Here is an 18,465-nt window from a genome sequence, read left to right on the forward strand (position 1 = left end):
CATGTACAAAGAATGTCTTCAGTGGTCACTGACTTGATGCAAGCGCTCCAGCTTTTTCAACCAGATATCAATCCGCATTGTGGCTATAACTGCGATGGAATACTGTGAGTATAAGTTATATACACAAAGTATAAGGTTTAACGGCATAGTCTATAATGACGACGGTGTTTTTTTTTTTTTTTTTAAGCAGGTCAAGGTAAACATCAGCTATGTCGAAATGTACACCCTAGTACTATCCGGAAGACGGCACGTCGAAGCTAAATCGAAAGCCCCACTTCATCAAAAGTCGATCAAGAACACTAGCCGCGCAACTTTGAAAAGAACCAGTGTGTAGATTTTCAGATATGAAGTACAGAATGACATCACGTTGAGATCGAATGTCGATTCTTGGTGGCCAATGATCATCTTACCCAAAACGCTTTTGTAAGACGCCTTTCCGACCACAGATCTATCAACATCTATCTATTGACTGAGAACTGTACGGAGTAATAAGTACTCCATCACACTGTGTCGATATCCACAGTGACCCGTGACGAAGGTGTACGAGGCAGCTCGAAATGCATGAGCCAAGGCCTAAGCCAGGGTCGAAAACGAAATGTCCGGAAGACGGCAAAAGCCGAGTCGTAGACCCTATTTCCACCAAAGTCAATCAAGCACTAACCTGGCCATTGGAACCAGTATGTACCATTTCTAAACAGTATGGAAACATACTCATCTCAGAGACCTCCGGAGGGGTGTAATGTCTTGGTGGCCACTGATCGCTGTGACCCAAACCGCTCGAGCTTTCAAACCGAGAGATTAGCAGCACTTACAGTGGCTATTATGTGTGGAGTAGGTATAGGCCAATAGGTACATAGTTCACTGTGATGTAGAAGGTATCCACAGTAACCACGAAGATGTGTTGAAGCAGTTCAGAGCTATATGCCTATATGTACATGAGCTCTCAGCACTGATTCGTATTCAGACGAGCAGGAACATAATATACCGATCATCAACAGGGGAATTGTATGACGAAACGGTTTAATGACACCCCATAAAATCTTCGAAATAGCCTATAATTCGTACGTGTTGGGGAACACGGGGTCCATATCAAGTGGCTTCACCAAATTGGAAAAGTATGTAAAATCTCTAACACATGCTATTAAAGAGCATCAAACGCTCATAGACAAGCTATCCACCCTTTCTTGGTTTGTGGAAGAGTTTCATTACCTTCCTCGATTTGCTCGAACACGTACGTATACGCCTATACAGGACTTCTCACCCACCTCAAGACTAACTCATGTAAGGATTTCGTCAAGCACTTCAGGATACCTACAAAGTTAGAAAAAGAAAACCATAAAACTGCTCGAGACAAGCAGATAGACTACTTGTGACCAGATAACTAAAGCAACGGATATAGTCCTTAATTGGTCATGGAAGAATGTGTGAAGGTGCTTGTCACAAATACGGCTATACGAGATATCAAAGGACGTCGAAGGTAAAAAACTTGCATAATAATATACTTCTATAGTACTGAATCACAATAATTATGATGGGATGTCCCCTTAAATTGTGGTCATGTAGATGACCGGGCGCATCGCGGGGGCGAAGGTTGTTTCTCCCATCATCATCAAGGAATATTTTTAAAACTCCCCATACACTTCCCCCTAGGTTTGCTCTGATTTGATGTTTGATCCGTAAAGCAATAATAACGCACTGTATACCACGCAACAATTAAAAGATGTATCGTGTCCCTCTGCCTGCTTGGGTAACATAGACAGAACCTGCATGTCATACCAGAAAGCTCCTAAACACTCTGCAAGCACAAATAAAACTTTGTGTGTAATCGTATTTTGTTTCTCAATGAGGGAAGGGTTAGGTCGAAGCTGAAATGTTGTGGAGTGCTTCTCTTTAACATGGGTAACTTCGTGCATTAACTCCACCATGTTCTTCCTTCGAAAAGAACTAAAATTTGGACTGTTGTCATACCGACGTTCTTCCGCTATAGTATCGGCCTCTATAGGCTACATCAAAACTACGTGTACATTTTCATTATCATTTGGCGCAAACCGAATATGAATGCCGATAGCAAGCTCGTCCGAAGAGGCCTCTGTTCTCTTTGTTCTCTCTGTTGATGCATACATCATTGGGGCAAGAATGATTATAATATGTACAATAAACTGGAGGATATACATGGATTAATCATCCCACATGAGCAAGCTTTTGTATGTTTAGCATTGAAATCTAGTGATCTGCTGGACACTTTTATATTGAATAGTTTAGTGTCTGTCAATCAAAAAGGTATAAGAAAAATGCATTTTCAGGGACAAAATTAATGGCTTTTGATCTGGCTGCTTGTGCATTTTCACTTTGTGGTGGCACGACATTCTTGCTCCTGCACCAATTGCTCTGGACAGTCTTATTTTCCCATAGGACTTAGGGTATGGGGTGGTACAGGGTTATAAAATGATTGTTGCCAGAGCAAATGTCATGGAACCCCTTTCTGCACGATTGCACTTACTAAATGTTTGTAACATACTTACATGGAACTGCTTATGTATCTCTTTGCCTTATACACCTGTATACCCAATATAACTACAATGTATTACTATTCTCATACACATACGGATTATGCGTGTATGAAAAAAACAACAAACAGTGATCTCTTTAAGCGTATGGATAGTAACCACATCCGTTCGCGTATGAACGGATAAGTTGTAATGGAAAACTACTCTGAAGTTAATGCCTTTTAAACAATACCCTTCGCTCTCTCCTGCAGTTTTATTTCTCGTGGTAAGAAATTTTGTTATCCGGACGTTGCCCCGATGTTGTCAAGATGGGGTCACATAAAACAGGGTTAAGTAATGATTGCACAATCATCGAACATACCCCCATCCCCAATCCGAAACTCCCTAGAGGAGGTGAAGGAAGCCATGCAGGGGGTATTCAAAAGGGTGCACGTCACAAGTTCACCACCCACGTGAAGTCATATGACCTACCGTTGCTCGACACTACGCAAATAGGGCTCCAGCAAACAGCTCTGGGCCCTGTTTCATAAAGCTTGTTATCAGTGACAACTGCTACATTTCTGTGACAAATTTGCTCTTAGCCAATCAGATGCAAGAATTTCCGTAGCTTATAACAACTATGGCAATTTATCACTGATAACAAGTTTTATGAAACAGGGCCCCACTTTAAGACCTACTTTAACAGTCCTTTATACAAAAAGTCAGGACAACGTCCGGAGAACAAAGTCCCTTGTCTCGGGCGATAAGAAAACTGCAGGAGAGGGCAGCTGCAGACACACACTGCAAACCTGCCGCAAGTAAGTTTTCACGAAGTGTACCCAATAATGCGACCGCGGCGCCCCTGCGCCAGCACCGACCAGCGCCACCTATTGTTCTATATTATGCAAATCTAGGCAGCCAATCGTGTCAGCGAACAAAATCTGGATGCAATCACTACTGACCTCTCAACTACATAGAAATCAGTGTATATACAATCCATGCACATGACCAGTGCATGGTGTGTCAATTATTTTCTCTCTGCAATGTGTGTGTTGAGTGTATCAAAGGAAATTGGTACTACGGGGAGCGCTCTAATACCTAGATAGGTTGTTGGGGTAAAGTTTGGGTAATGCCTGGGTAGTAACCTCAGTTGGCTTGGGTAGATTTTGGTAGAAGTTACCGCGACAACGTCCGAGGACCATGAGCCCGTTTCAACAGGTACAGTAATGTAAAATGGGAAAAAAACACAAAACACACACAAAAAAAAAAGCTTAAAAGGCTCTGTTGAGCGTAAAAACAGGGCTTTAGAGTAAAAACTGCTAACCCCAAGGACTTTGTTAAAACAGGAGTTGCCTGCATAAGACAGCACATATGTATAACACAAGCATCTTATACAAAAACATGTACATGTGCTCCACATTCGAAAAAGAACAGCGGACTCCCGTTGCAACAAAGTCCTTCGTTATGTACAAGTGTATATCAAAATTTTGTACAATCGATAAAATTAATAGTAAAAAAACATAAAGTGGATAATGTTGTAGCTTGAATTTTTAGTTTGTTGTATCTCCGGTTAAACCGGATTTTGTTTTATAAACCATGTTCATTATTACGGGTCCGGGAGTGCACTGCATTCTCACACATCAGTCTGTACATAATTTCAGGAGCTTTCATATTGTGATAGAAGCCTAAATAAGATGAAAGAAAACCAAATACACATTATAGTGAACTTTGCCCGAGTCCAATCTATGTGGACTGCTGAACTAAGAGAAAATTCAAGTTATGACGGATTGAAGTAGACCTTTGACTAATTGTGAGGTCAACTTCACGCAAGATTGGCTGTACAGCTGTGGGTTGAGTGAATGCTGCAATATCAGTGGAACACATCAGTGAGGTTTTAGAAAACTCATAATAATCCATTCAAATGTGATGAATCATTACAGCTTAAATGCAGCCTCTCTGAATGACAAAACTACAACAGTCTGTGATGACACATGGAAAGTACGTATGTAGAAATACAGTACAAGGAGAATTCCATTAAAAAAAAATCTTTACAAGTGCATTTCCTCAATTTTTAACCCTATTTCAACTGGGCTATTTGAGACCAAGTTTTTTCAGATCTCGGCCGCCGATTGCCTGAACATAGAGCTGGATGTCAACTACAAGTTTACATTGTCATACAGTAGAAGAATATACAATGTCATGTAGTTTTTCTATTTTTAATGCATGAAATTTGTATTTTCACCTGGTCTTTGCATAGGTCCAAAAATCGCCTTAGTCGAAGGTCTTGAGTCTTCTTCTCGCTTCATATTCTATCAATTTTAATTCCTCATAACTTCAATTTTCCAAGAATTGCCCAAGTGGAAGGTCATGACAAGTCCTCTTTTCTTAACCCTAATCCCACCGGGGGTTGGGGCTTTTCGGCCTCCTTCAAATCTCGGTCATGGATCGCGCGATCCTCGCGAAAATTTGCATTAAGGTAGAGGCCAATGGAATCTACACGACAGTGTAGTTAGATTTTCCAAATTTTAATTTATGTATTTTATATGAATTAATTTTGGCTAATTTATGCAATTTTTTTTTTTTTTTTTTTTTTTGCCTACAACTAAAAAAAAAATGAAGCTCCAAGACTTCTAATTTTTGGTGAACATATTCTTTTCAATATCCTCAACAGTAATATTGAAGCAAACATTCGGCTTCATAATTATTTCTTATATATCTTATTGTTTATTGAATTTCTTATGAATTTCGTTGTTTTTTTACATTTTGTTTTTGTTGGGTTTTTTTAGCGCCAAAATTTGTGGCAGAAACTTTTAAAAGCATAATCAGGCTAAAATAAATCATTATCAGCCATTGAAAGTAAAAATATTTTCATATGAATCAATTGCAAAAACACAATTCACATTGGATTTGTGCACAAAATCATGTTTTGGGGCAATATTTGGGACGACAAATTTTTTTCAAAGGGGCGTGGCTTCAAAACAGTATGCCCAGGAGCGACAAATTTGGTCTCAAAAGATGCACGATACTTGAAAGAGAAAAGTCACAAAATGTCGCGGCAAGAGCATCACGCGTTGCGGAATAATCACGCAAAACGTCCAGGGGGGGGGGGGCAAATCCCTCATAACCTCAATCCCTCATAACTGAAACTATTAAAAAGCTGCTGTGTACGCCAAATATTTCGCTAGGTTTTTATTTTCTCAAATTTTGCGAGTCAGGTGCTAATCGCAAAATTTAAGACACATGAAAATATTGACTCTGATACCGATGTGGATGTGACAGCGTGTACACTAAATTCTCCATTCAGTACAGGACTTCACGATCGCGTATTTAACTACTTGCGAAATCGTCAGGAATTCCTGATTCACGAAAATTTAGACTCGTGAAATATATGGCGCATACAGTATTCCTTCTGTCCACATAGATTCAACTTCGGTAGGGTTGTCTGTAGACTTACATGTAGTAAGGGTAATACCATTCTCCATGCTTTCTGAAAAAGTAAAGTCAAGTGCTCTTCCATTATGCTTGAACTGCTGAAGGGATGGTACAGTATTGGTGAAGATGAGAATTGGGCTTTCAACTTTTTGCAAGATACCAAGAAAACAGTTAAGACATACACTGTAGTACAGAACATACCATTCTAAGAGGAATTCAAAGTTTATTTGACGAAAATCGGGTTGACTGAAACATCAAAAAAAAAAAAAGCAAAGTGATCGTAAAAAAGTGTGGGTCCCACACTTTATTAGAATCGCTCGGTTTTGGATATCTCAGCCATTTCAAAACCAATTTTCATCGAATAAACATTCAATTCCTCACAGAATTACATGGCCTTTCATTTTTCACGAGAGGTTTCTCATTATCTCATCAAAAAAGTAAGAAACCTGAAATTAGGTCTCAACCAAAATCATACAATCCCTTTAAGGTATGTTGAAATGCGATGAAAAATATTCTAGCATTCCTTCAATTCACATATGCAGTGGAAACTCAGTACGTGTATAACAAGATCCTTGGGACCAAGACATCCTCAGGATCCTTGATCTTTAAATCACTGACTAGTATTTTGTTATATAAGCAGGCAATAAATAATACGAAACAAAGGAAACAAATTCATTCAATTCTAACAGTTTTCTTTCGTTACACTGAAATTTTGTTTTAACTGAACACATAAACAATAAAAATACAGTACAAACAGCTGATAATGTTGTGGCCTGAACTTTTACTTCTCTGTAACTGAAATTTTGCTATAACCGTGTATGTCATAATGGGAGTACACTGTATCAGGTATTTTGTTATACTGTATCAGACCTCTTTGTACTGTATTGAGTTTCCACTGTACATGTACTGGGGTTCCATTCTCCTCTATGACAACCACCACAAAACAATCAAAAAGTTTGGGCATGATGAGTAGGCTCGCTGCAAACACCAAAGAAATGGATGCTATTGTTCAATAAATCTGTCAAATTTCACATCATTTTATTGAGCATGTCTGCCCATATAACACAGTGCAGATCAAATACAAGTGAATGGCCTGTTTTTGTTTTTTTTTACACTGGACAAAGACTTAATCGACACTGCATGTATCATATCTTGGTCTTCTGCTTAAATTTGTGGTAACTTCGGTATCCATAAATTGAAAACAAGTTTAAAGTACAAGTCAATAAAGTAAAGAAATTTTGTGCTTGTTAAACTTCAGCCACTATTTTGAGCTTTACTGTATGACACACTGTGTCATTATCTAACCCTGCTTGACATAGAACCGCAAACTCTTTCGATTTAGCAATTCTGGCAATATGTATTGCAGTAGAATTTGAAGACCCACCACTACCACACAATCAAATACAGCTAAACCAAATGAAAACAATACATTACTTATTAATGTCTTTATGCAATCCCTTGTCAGTGTAAGGTTGTTTGTTTGTTTGTTAGGTTTGCAGAAAATTGAAGGACCCTTAAAAGTTAAGTTCTACTGTTAAAACTGCATGGGGTCCAGAATTTCAGTCATCTGAAGCTATGACTCTGCACTGAAATGTTACAGGCACAAACATCTTGATATATATTTCAATTATCAATACATTCACACTTTGTACATATAGCTCAGTCATGGAAACTCTCTGCATCCTAAAGTTGGTACATCAAACATTGATGAATATGAAGACATTGGCACGATTAAGCTAAAAATCTGGACCGTTCTTCTTCAGATTCTTGTAGTCAATCTTCCCAGCAGCATAAAACTGAAAGAGAAAAGAATATATAAGAACATAAGAACCTCTGGTCAAGTGACAAAAAAAAAGGACGAAAGATGGAGGGTGGTTTATTTTTAAAGTGGTGTGGTGTACATGAACATAAAAATATATTCTACATACAGTATATTGTATCTTAAGTTAACCTGTTGAGTGGAGTCAAAAGGGGCCTGAGCTTTCAATCCTAGCAGAATCTTTGTCAGAGGCAAAATGACAAACAGGCAGGGAAAGCAATCACACACACAAAAAAAAGACTTCACACAACAAGAACAGTCAGGGACAGGCTAGGGACACAGAACAAAGAAAACAAAAGGAGAAGGTTGGAGGTCATGGGCAAGGAGCCCCAGCAGGTAAAGGGATGGGGATTAGAGCAGGAGGGTGGACAGACAAAAGGCAGAGGGTCAGTAATGATCCTGAGGACCAAGGGGGCAACCATTGAAGGAAAAGGATGAATAGGGAGGCAACATCAAACAAGACAAGGAACAACAGAGAGATCCAGAAAGGAAAAGAGTGAAATAGCAACAGCAAGGGGTGGGATGAGCAAACAGCAAGCCCTTAAAAGGTGTTCAAAGAGGAGGCAACAAACTGAAAGTGAGTGTCAACCAACAAATGCAAGTACATAATCAGATATATACATCAAAGTATAACATACACAATAATGGTAATACAGTAATAACAACAATAATGAAAATATTGACAAAAGAAATTAAGATTTTTAAATTAAAATGTCAACTTCTTTTATCAATATCATTTTCATTATTGTTGTTATTATAACCATTATTATGTAGATATACTTTGATGTATAAGTCTGATTAATTGCATTTGTTGGTTGACTCTCACTTTCATTTTGTTGCCTCCTCTTGGTAGATCTTTTTTGGGCTTGCTGCTTTCTTTATCCCTCTGTTGTTCCTTGTTTATCTTGTTTGATGTTGCTTCCCTATGGTATTCATCCTTTTCCTTCAATGGTTACCCCTTTGGTCCTCAGGATCATTACTGACCCTCCTCTGCCTTTTGGCTGTCTACCCTCCGGCTCTAATCCCCTTCTCTTTACCTGTTGGGCTCCTTGCCCATGACCTCCTACCCTCTCCTTTTGTTTTCTTTGTTCTGTGTCCCTAGCCTGTCCCTGACTGTTCTTGTTGTGTGAAGTCCTTATATGTGATTGCTTTCCTTGCCTGCTTGTCATTTTGCCTCTGATGAAGATTCTGATAGGATCAAAAGCTCAGGCCCCCTTTGACTCCATTTTACTCCATTGGCTCGCCACTATTAGATGAGCAGTTTTTGGCAGCTTTTTTTTTTTTTTTGCTACACTTAACCTGTTGAGGACGGTTTGATTTTGCTACAATATGCATTTCCCATAGATGCTTTCCAAAGCATACTTAATGGGTTAATTGCTATATCAAGTGAGTGTTGGAGTTCTAGCATCCAAGGGGCTGGATTTTCTACCCCCATGATATGTTACCAGAATTTTGTGTGTAAGCAGACATTTATAAGTTGTCATTTCATCAATGTCAGCACAACTTATTGGTCCCTACTGAAGAAAGATGAAATCCCACTTTAAATATTCTGCCAACATTTCTTTTCTCATTTGATAAAAAAAAGACAACACAGATACTGTGTAGTGTGTATATCCAGTCCAGTAAAACTCTGATGTGTCCAATTACAAGTATGCTAACAAAGATGTTGCATGTGTAGCATACAGTCCACATGTATCTAGGGTGCGTGTATGCACAACATAATTCTCCTTGACATATTTGTTAACTTGTGACCTGACACAATGAAATATGACTGGCATGGCATTGGAATGTGGGACAAATCCCCAACGCTAGATACCGGTATTAATCTTGTTGCTACCAAAATCACACAAGTCTGCAAACAATAATCCGTGATGGCTGTTGTACAGTGTAGGCCTACATTGTTGACCAGGACACAAAGTTAAAGTCTGGAGCTACGTGTATAGACCCAAGTATTATTCATTTCCTCACTTTTGACTCTTTTTCAGGTCTATGTCATCTTGAAATTTTTTTTTCAAAGGTTTTTAAGGTTGACGCTCATAAATCAGACATTAGTTTTATCATCACCCCCCCCCCCCCCCCCCCACCTGATCTTCAATATTCAGTGCCCATCTGATTAAAACAGGGGTTATACTGCACCTTCACTTGCTCGTTTGGTTTGATGTTGGTCCATGGCGTGGGATTTGATCTCCTCACCCACCTGTAAGAAATCATACAATTTGTATTGTCAAAATCTGAACATGAGAAAATCTGCAGCAATTCAATATTCACTTTTTGCCTGTCTCTGTCTCTGTCTGTTTGTGTGCAACCTTCACCATTTCTTCTACCAGAGCAATAAAGGTAAACTCTGTTACATGCATTACATTCCATTTTGTTACATGCTTTATGTATAAGAATTATAGCTTCACAAGTTGTATTTCCATGTCTCTTAAAGAGCACATACTGTAGACGTATATAAAGGAGACTATGGGTATTCTCTCAACTTAAATTTGTTTTACATGTTACGGGAAGCTAATAACTCACAAGCCTCTATTTACAAACCATGTATAACATGGGAGTCCGATACAGGTTTGGAAGAAGGGTAAAACAAATTTAGTCTAATATAATGTTTGCTGAGTGCAATTACACTTGTACACTTTGAAAGACAGTACAATTTGGCTGGAAAGTAAAATGCAACATGTACTCGAGCGTAAGAAACATTTACAAGTTGTAGTGCAAAACAGAACATACATTATGTAACAATAAACATGTACAATTCATACAACCATCTCGTCTACTGTACACACAATGTACTCAACAACTGGCATTGTAAAATTGTTGACAGCACAATCCTCAGCATCAATACAACTGTGCTTATGGTACTGTACATTGCATGTGAACTCTCATCTTACTTACACATGTATGTATGTGTACCATGCAAACAAATTTGCAGTTTAAATACCTACCTTTGTACAAATGTACTTAAGGCAAACCCTGCCATTAACCACATCATAAAAACAAGACTTTACGAGTATAATTGTATCAATAATCCTGATGACTATTCCCCTTATTCACTTTGTTTGTTTTAGCAAGATTTTGTTAAACAATGTACATTGTACAATGTAGTACACAATTCCTGCAGTCCCGACAATCTCATTACAGCATGGTCCACCTGTACTTTACATCGTGATTCATTGTGATGATGACTCTAGTCTAAACTAAGGGAAAAAATGTAGTTTTCTGCTCCTGCATGTTGATGGAATTGGCCAGTATCAGATTATGAGTGTAGTCATAATTCTACATTTCATCAACTGCTGAATTCCCAGGTTACAATCAATAGCATTCTATGAAATTAAACTTTTATTGCAGTTTGTTATTTCTGTTGACACCCATAACCACCAATTCATAACTCGGTACAACAAATATCTGGCTCCTAATCCAATTATGTACAGTATCGTAAATGAATAAAAAGGCTACAAGTGTACATGATTAAATTCTTACGTGGCATCAGGGTTCTTGATCGCCAACCTTCCAAGGTAGAAAGCAGCAAACACAGCACCTCCACCCACACAAACGAATAGAGGAATCAGCTGTAAGAAGATCCAAGAGTACAAAATGGATTATCTCCCAATGATATAAGGCACATGTTGCATAATTAGAGTATACTCGTAGTACAATTATCATGTACCTTAAAGGGAAAGCAAATCCAAAGAGCAATGTGGATTGAGTGAAACAGCAACATTAGTAGAACACATCAGTGAAAGTTTGAGGAAAATCTTACAATCGAACATTTGATCCACACATTTGTAAACTGTAGGTCTAGACCCAAGCATATTTGCAGAGTTTAAACCACCTTTGTCATGTTTGTGAACACAGGGGCCTCATGACTATGTCCATTGCATGGGCATCTCGCCCCAAGCAAACTTGCCAAGCGCAAGCCATGGCCTAACCCTGGCGCCGGGCGCTGTTAGTAACAGTGCCCCGACGACTTGTATGCAATTTAGTGAAGTAATCAAGTGCACTGTGATGCTTGTAATTCAGTAAACAACTCATCGTTCAAAACGTTACTTGGATTCGCAATGAAAAGCCACATGTTTTAATACCATATTGTTGAATAATTAAAAGCAACTATGTATCCCTCACCATTACCTCCAAAAACAAGATTAATCATCATCATCTTTGAGACCATCTCCGCAAAGTCTGATCTGCGCATGCGCGAATGAATATTCATTTCAGATCTCGGCTAGCCGTCATGTTTTTTTTTTCCACATGCATACATTGTGTATTATAACATGTGGTACGTTTTATCCATACCTGATCGACAGCAAGGCTGTTAGCGCATGCGCTGTGTAAGTTGTACTACAATACGAAGCGCGGAAGGACTAAAACCTTTTAAAAAAATCTTTCACTGGGCTCTTAAAACAGATCGTATTGTAAATCGATTTTCTGCGCCTCTGATTGTAAGTATCTTATCTAACAGTATGGCTACGAATTTTAGTGTAAAACCCTGTATTTTTGTCTCTGGTCACCAAAATACTAACCCATATCAGGTGGTACATCAATAGCCATAGGGCTGCCATGCGACCCCGACTCGGTACGGGTTGGGGTTGCTGGTGCGGTTAGCCAAGGCCAAGCCTCAAGTCCCATGATGACATGAGCATGGCCGTGGTACCACAAAAAAAAATGATGTTCGGTAATACGGTCCACTCTCCTACGTCGGCATGAGAAGGCCTAGACCAGTTCTCTTCTCTATGTACATAAATTACAAAATGTTTTAGCCTCGAATTACTACAAATGTATACCCAATGTATTAGTTACATTACTGGATGCAACGTTAGTCCTATATCAGTCCGGGAAACCCGCTCATGAGGCCTGCTACCCCGTACGAGCACTCCTCTGCCTCACGAGGCCTCCGGAGAGCCTCGTGACGCCCCCGGGGAGAGAGACTCATGAAGCTCTCTGTTCACTTGTTATTCATCTCACATCTGACATACAAATTGCCGCAACTTTGCATGGTGATTGTTTGTTACACACACATATCCACTATCCATGATGAAAAGAAGACAAAATTCTGTCTGTTTCTTTTTTACAACAATCAAGTTTTAATCAACCGATGCACAGCGACCCATTGAAACACGGGCACCAGCAGGTTTGCTCAATGCAAGGCTGCCGCACCTAGCGCCCTGATCCGACTAGATTATGTTCTATATTTTAAGTGCTTTTTTCTGTGGGCGGCTCTCAGTCTCACCTCTCCGCGCACAAATCACTCAATCAGCCTCGTGAAGCTGAAGTCTGACATCTTTTTAAAAAAAATTCGTAACGAGAAAAATAAAATAAGTAAGTAACAAACTAGACCACCACCTGATCTTGTGCATATATTTATATTCCAAATTACTATTCCACACCGAGAGTGATAGAGCAGGTGGGTAGGTCCTATTCCAGTTTGTTGGCAAACTAGTGTCTAATCACTTTGTAGGTATGACACTCCTAGGCTCACTTTCTTCGTCAATCCCGCTGTGGCTAACTTTTGGGCACTTTTTATGGAATCATCCCGCGACGCGATGCCACATCACATCAGGTATCCACCACATATCCACATAGAATAATTAGTTCTACAGACAGCGCGCAAGCTGTGAGATTTTCAGAGCGAGCTTGCGCATGGATCGGAGTTTACTGTAAATTTATCCTCCGAAAAGCACCGAAAATATATAGTTGGATCAGGCCGCTAGGTGCATTGCCGCCTTGCATTGAGCGAACCCGCTGGCGTCCATGTTTCGATGGGTCGCTGTGCATCGCATCGGTTGATTAAAACTTGATAATTGCAACTGATTGACAAATTGCCCTACATCAACGTAAATGAGCACTGAATTGATCAGTGTTTTAGTAGTAGCCATGATAAAAAATCATGGGCGTACATACTCGAGCAGGATTCGAACCTACGACCTCCTGATCACCGGACAGGCGTCATCTCCACGAGACCACCGAGCTTTCGCCGGACAGCAAGTGTTGGTTCTATAGCATGCAGCGGGTACTGCTTTGTTATTCAAATTCATGAAATTCTTCCGTCAAGATGTTTTCATTGCAACTGATTGACAAATTGCCCTACATCGACGTAAATGAGCACTGAAATGATCAGTGTTTTAGTAGTAGCCGTGAATTTGAATAACAAAGCAGTACCCGCTGCATGCTATAAGGATTAGAACCAACACTTGCTGTCGGGCGAAAGCTCGGTGGTCTAGTGGAGATGACGCCTGTCCAGTGATCAGGAGGTCGTAGGTTCGAATCCTGCTCGAGTATGTACGCCCATTATTTTTTATCATGGCTACTACTAAAACACTGATCAATTCAGTGCTCATTTACATCGATGTAGGGCAATTTGTCAATCAGTTGCAATGAAAACATCTCGACGGAAGAATTTCATGAATTTGAATGACAACGCATTACCCGCTGCATGCTATAAGGATTAGAACCAACACTTGCTGTCGGGCGAAAGCTCGGTGGTCTAGTGGAGATGACGCTTGTCCGGTGATCAGGAGGTCGTAGGTTTGAATCCTGCTCGAGTATGTACGCCCATGATTTTTTTATCATGGCTACTACTAAAACACTGATCAATTCAGTGCTCATTTACGTCGATGTAGGGCAATTTGTCAATCAGTTGCAATGAAAACATCTAGACGGAAGAATTTCATGAATTTGAATAACAAAGCAGTACCCACTGCATGCTATAAGGATTAGAACCAACACTTGCTGTCGGGCGAAAGCTCGGTGGTCTAATGGAGATGACGCCTGTCCGGTGATCAGGAGGTCGTAGGTTCGAAATCGAATCCTGCTCGAGTATGTACGCCCATTATTTTTTATCATGGCTACTACTAAAACACTGATCAATTCAGTGCTCATTTACGTCGATGTAGGGCAATTTGTCAATCAGTTGCAATGAAAACATCTCGACGGAAGAATTTCATGAATTTGAAAAACAAAGCAGTATCCGCTGCATGCTATAAGGATTAGAACCAACACTTGCTGTCCGGCGAAAGCTCGGTGGTCTAGTGGAGATGACGCCTGTCCGGTGATCAGGAGGTCGTAGGTTCGAAATTGAATCCTGCTCGAGTATGTACGCCCATGATTTTTTATCATGGCTACTACTAAAACACTGATCAATTCAGTGCTCATTTCAGTTCGGGAAACCCACTCACAAGGGGGGCCCCTCCTTATAAGTAACCCGTCCCCCTTATAAGTAACCCCGTCCCCCTTATAAGTAACCCCCGGGGCACCCCTTATAAGAAGTCTCCACGCTTTTTTGCAATGCAACGCGAAAATGAAAGGACTGCGGCAATTCGCTTGATTATGTCCATAAAGCTTCACAAGTTTCCTAGTTACTCACGAAATTTGAGCAAAATCGGTTTGAGGCATCATATCTAAAATCATGGATTTAAATGCGATGTCAAACGACCCATGCGAATGCTGAAATGCGAGCGATTACTGGCGTGAGTGTCGCCAGGCGCGGCGGCGCGGCAATGCTTGAGTGCAGACGTGGCGACTGAGTACGGAGACTTTCGTTCATTCAGCATGGGCCACCTGAATGAACGAAAGTCTCCGTACTCAGTCGCCACGTCTGCACTCAAGCATTGCCGCGCCGCCGCGCCTGGCGACACTCACGCCAGTAATCGCTCGCATTTCAGCATTCGCATGGGTCGTTTGACATCGCATTTAAATCCATGATTTTAGATATGATGCCTCAAACCGATTTTGCTCAAATTTCGTGAGTAACTAGGAAACTTGTGAAGCTTTATGGACATAATCAAGCGAATTGCCGCAGTCCTTTCATTTTCGCGTTGCATTGCAAAAAAGCGTGGAGACTCCTTATAAGGGGTGCCCCGGGGGTTACTTACAAGGGGGACGGGGTTACTTATAAGGGGGACGGGTTACTTATAAGGAGGGGCCCCCCTTGTGAGTGGGTTTCCCGAACTGATTTACGTCGATGTAGGGCAATTTGTCAATCAGTTGCAATGAAAACATCTTGACGGAAGAATTTCATGAATTTGAATAACAAAGCAGTACCCGCTGCATGCTATAGAACCAACACTTGCTGTCCGGCGAAAGCTCGGTGGTCTCGTGGAGATGACGCCTGTCCGGTGATCAGGAGGTCGTAGGTTCGAATCCTGCTCGAGTATGTACGCCCATTATTTTTTATCATGGCTACTACTAAAACACTGATCAATTCAGTGCTCATTTACGTCGATGTACGGCAATTTGTCAATCAGTTGCAATGAAAACATCTCGACGGAAGAATTTCATGAATTTGAATAACAAAGCAGTACCCACTGCATGCTATTAATAAGGATTAGAACCAACACTTGCTGTCGGGCGAAAGCTCGGTAGTCTAGTGGAGATGACGCCTGTCCGGTGATCAGGAGGTCGTAGGTTCGAATCCTGCTCGAGTATGTACGCCCATGATATTTTTTTTTATCATGGCTACTACTAAAACACTGATCAATTCAGTGCTCATTTACGTCGATGTAGGGCAATTTGTCAATCAGTTGCAATGAAAACATCTCGACGGAAGAATTTCATGAATTTGAATAACTTGATACCGTAGTTATCATGGGTAAACTCGGCCTAGCGGGTAAAGTCGGCCGCCAGCGCGCACAGTACAATTTTCTATGTACTGTGCGCGCTGGCGGCCGACTTTACCCGCTAGGCCGAGTTTACCCATAACTTAGACAGAAAGATCCGTCTGTCCGGAGGACTCTTTTATATTTTGCCATTAACGCTGTCCTCCGTAGACAGACGGAAGGTTGCAGTACCCATTGCTGTGTGGATGTTCTTAACCACTGTCTCTATGGAAAATTGGGTGAGGTACCTCACCCTTCTCGATTGCGTCTAATTCACGGCCCTAGGTCGGCAAATTTAAGCTTGTATGGTGAATTTATTTTTTTAGGAATACGTTACACTCACCAGATTAATGAATAATCCAACATTATAGGAGCATTTTCAACGTAAAACACAGCCTGTCGCGTCGTCACATTCAAACTGCAGAAACATACACTATGAATCTATTAGCCAATCACATGCGAGGTAGTTTCTACGTGTTTGTTTGACTAAAACAGGTACCTCGCATGTGATTGGCTTAGCAATTGTTACAGATTCAAAATGGCGACTTACTGCTCGCGAACGGCGATGTTGCGATATCGATAAAATTTCTGCATTATAACCGAGGTTATGTGAGTATTTCGATTGCACAATGTGAGAAATTTATCCCAAATATTGCTGCATAATGTGTCATGTCATGTCATACTTGTTTGAATGTAAAAAAGCTGTCTGAAATTTGGTTTATCGTAACGTTTGATCTGTGCGCGACTGCTCCACACAGGGGCCGCAATCATTGACTTCGGTCTGTATACGGAGGGGATCCGTGAAGCCAGACGCAGTCTCCGCGGAACATTCCCCGACGGACAGATACAGACCGATCTTTCGGTCAACCCATAACTATGCCGATGGTAATTGTTGTTTAAAAAAAACAGACAGAATTTTCTCTTCTTTTCATTATGGATTGTGGACATGTGTGTGTAACGAATCGCCATGCAAAGTTGCGACAATTTATCGACCTACTGTAGGCCTATGTCAGAATCGGGTCAGATGTGAGATGAATAAAAAGTGAACAGGGAGCTTCATGAGTCTCTCTCCCCGGGGGCGTCATGAGGCTCTCCGGAGGCCTCGTGAGGCGGAGAAGTGCTCGTACGGTACGGGGTGGCCGGGTAGCACTGGCAGGCCTCATCATGAGCCGGTTTCCCGGATTGACGGCCTAGCTATGCACTAGTCAGCTACTGCGGAATACGCAGTGGACGTGTGGTAGCTCAAAAACACACGTTGTGCTGTGAAATCAGATATTTTCGCGTGCATCTTAATTTGACGAATTTGGTGAGAGCCAAGATTCGCGAAATTGAAATACGCACGTACTATAGACAATGGCAATTCACGAAAACTTCTTGCCGCGAAAAAAACTGTCCGCTATATGTCGCCAAATTTTCATGCCGCGAATATTTCTGGTTTTACTGTACTGCAGTACCGGTACTGTACTGTCTTCAATTCTAACCATTCCAGCATAACAGCACGAGAAATGGTTTTAACCTTGAAGAGACAAACAACACTTCACAAATCTCATCACTTACTGCCTTGTGATTCCTCAAGCTGCTTAATGTTAATCCTTGCATTGGCATTTTCCCTCTTTAATCGGTTCAAATTAACAAGATAATTTGCAACAGGCGTACCGTCTTCCTTCGCCCTCTTGCTGGATGAGTACGAATATGGCGACTCTAATGTTGCCAGCCTTCTTTTACAGGAAAATTTTCAGAAAAGTCATTCAAAGCCTCTTTATATGACAATAAGCGTCACCATAATAAATTTCAAATTATAATTTAATTAAAATTAAGTACATTTATATATATAAAGAAGCTTAATTGAAAAATGTAAATTTTATTTTGTAATTACTATAAAAGGTCTTCAGATAAGCCTAAGCATTGCAGCCAAAAGTTAGCGCTATGTTCATATAGTATTGTGTCTTTAAAAAGCAAGCTTTAAAACAAATTTTAACAAACATGCATTCATGAGTCTTGGCAGCGGCGATATTTTTTTCTAGCGGTATTCGCTTTCGTTTGCCTGTTTCTTCTTTTTCATTCCACTTTCTTCATTCTCTCCCCCTCTCTTCCCCCTATCTCTCTCTCTCCGATTGTGCTGCAAGGTGTACCATAGTAT

At 40.6% G+C, this 18,465-nt stretch overlaps 1 protein-coding gene across 1 annotated transcript; it reads right to left on the reverse strand.

The window, feature by feature from the left end:
* Positions 1–6,939: 6,939 nt before the first annotated feature.
* LOC139710342 (cytochrome c oxidase subunit NDUFA4-like) lies at positions 6,940–18,016 on the reverse strand. Its single transcript, XM_071622266.1, has 4 exons — positions 17,883–18,016; positions 11,215–11,303; positions 9,874–9,934; positions 6,940–7,714 (listed from the first exon to the last, which is right to left on the reverse strand). Exons 1-4 carry the CDS (start codon positions 17,928–17,930, stop codon positions 7,655–7,657), a joined length of 258 nt encoding a protein of 85 aa, XP_071478367.1. The 5' UTR covers positions 17,931–18,016; the 3' UTR covers positions 6,940–7,654.
* Positions 18,017–18,465: the final 449 nt, after the last annotated feature.

This window comes from Diadema antillarum, unplaced genomic scaffold (genome assembly GCF_040938485.1).
Source record: "Diadema antillarum isolate AM-2024a unplaced genomic scaffold, OU_Dant_1.0 scf00000038, whole genome shotgun sequence".
Taxonomy (NCBI): domain Eukaryota; kingdom Metazoa; phylum Echinodermata; class Echinoidea; order Diadematoida; family Diadematidae; genus Diadema; species Diadema antillarum.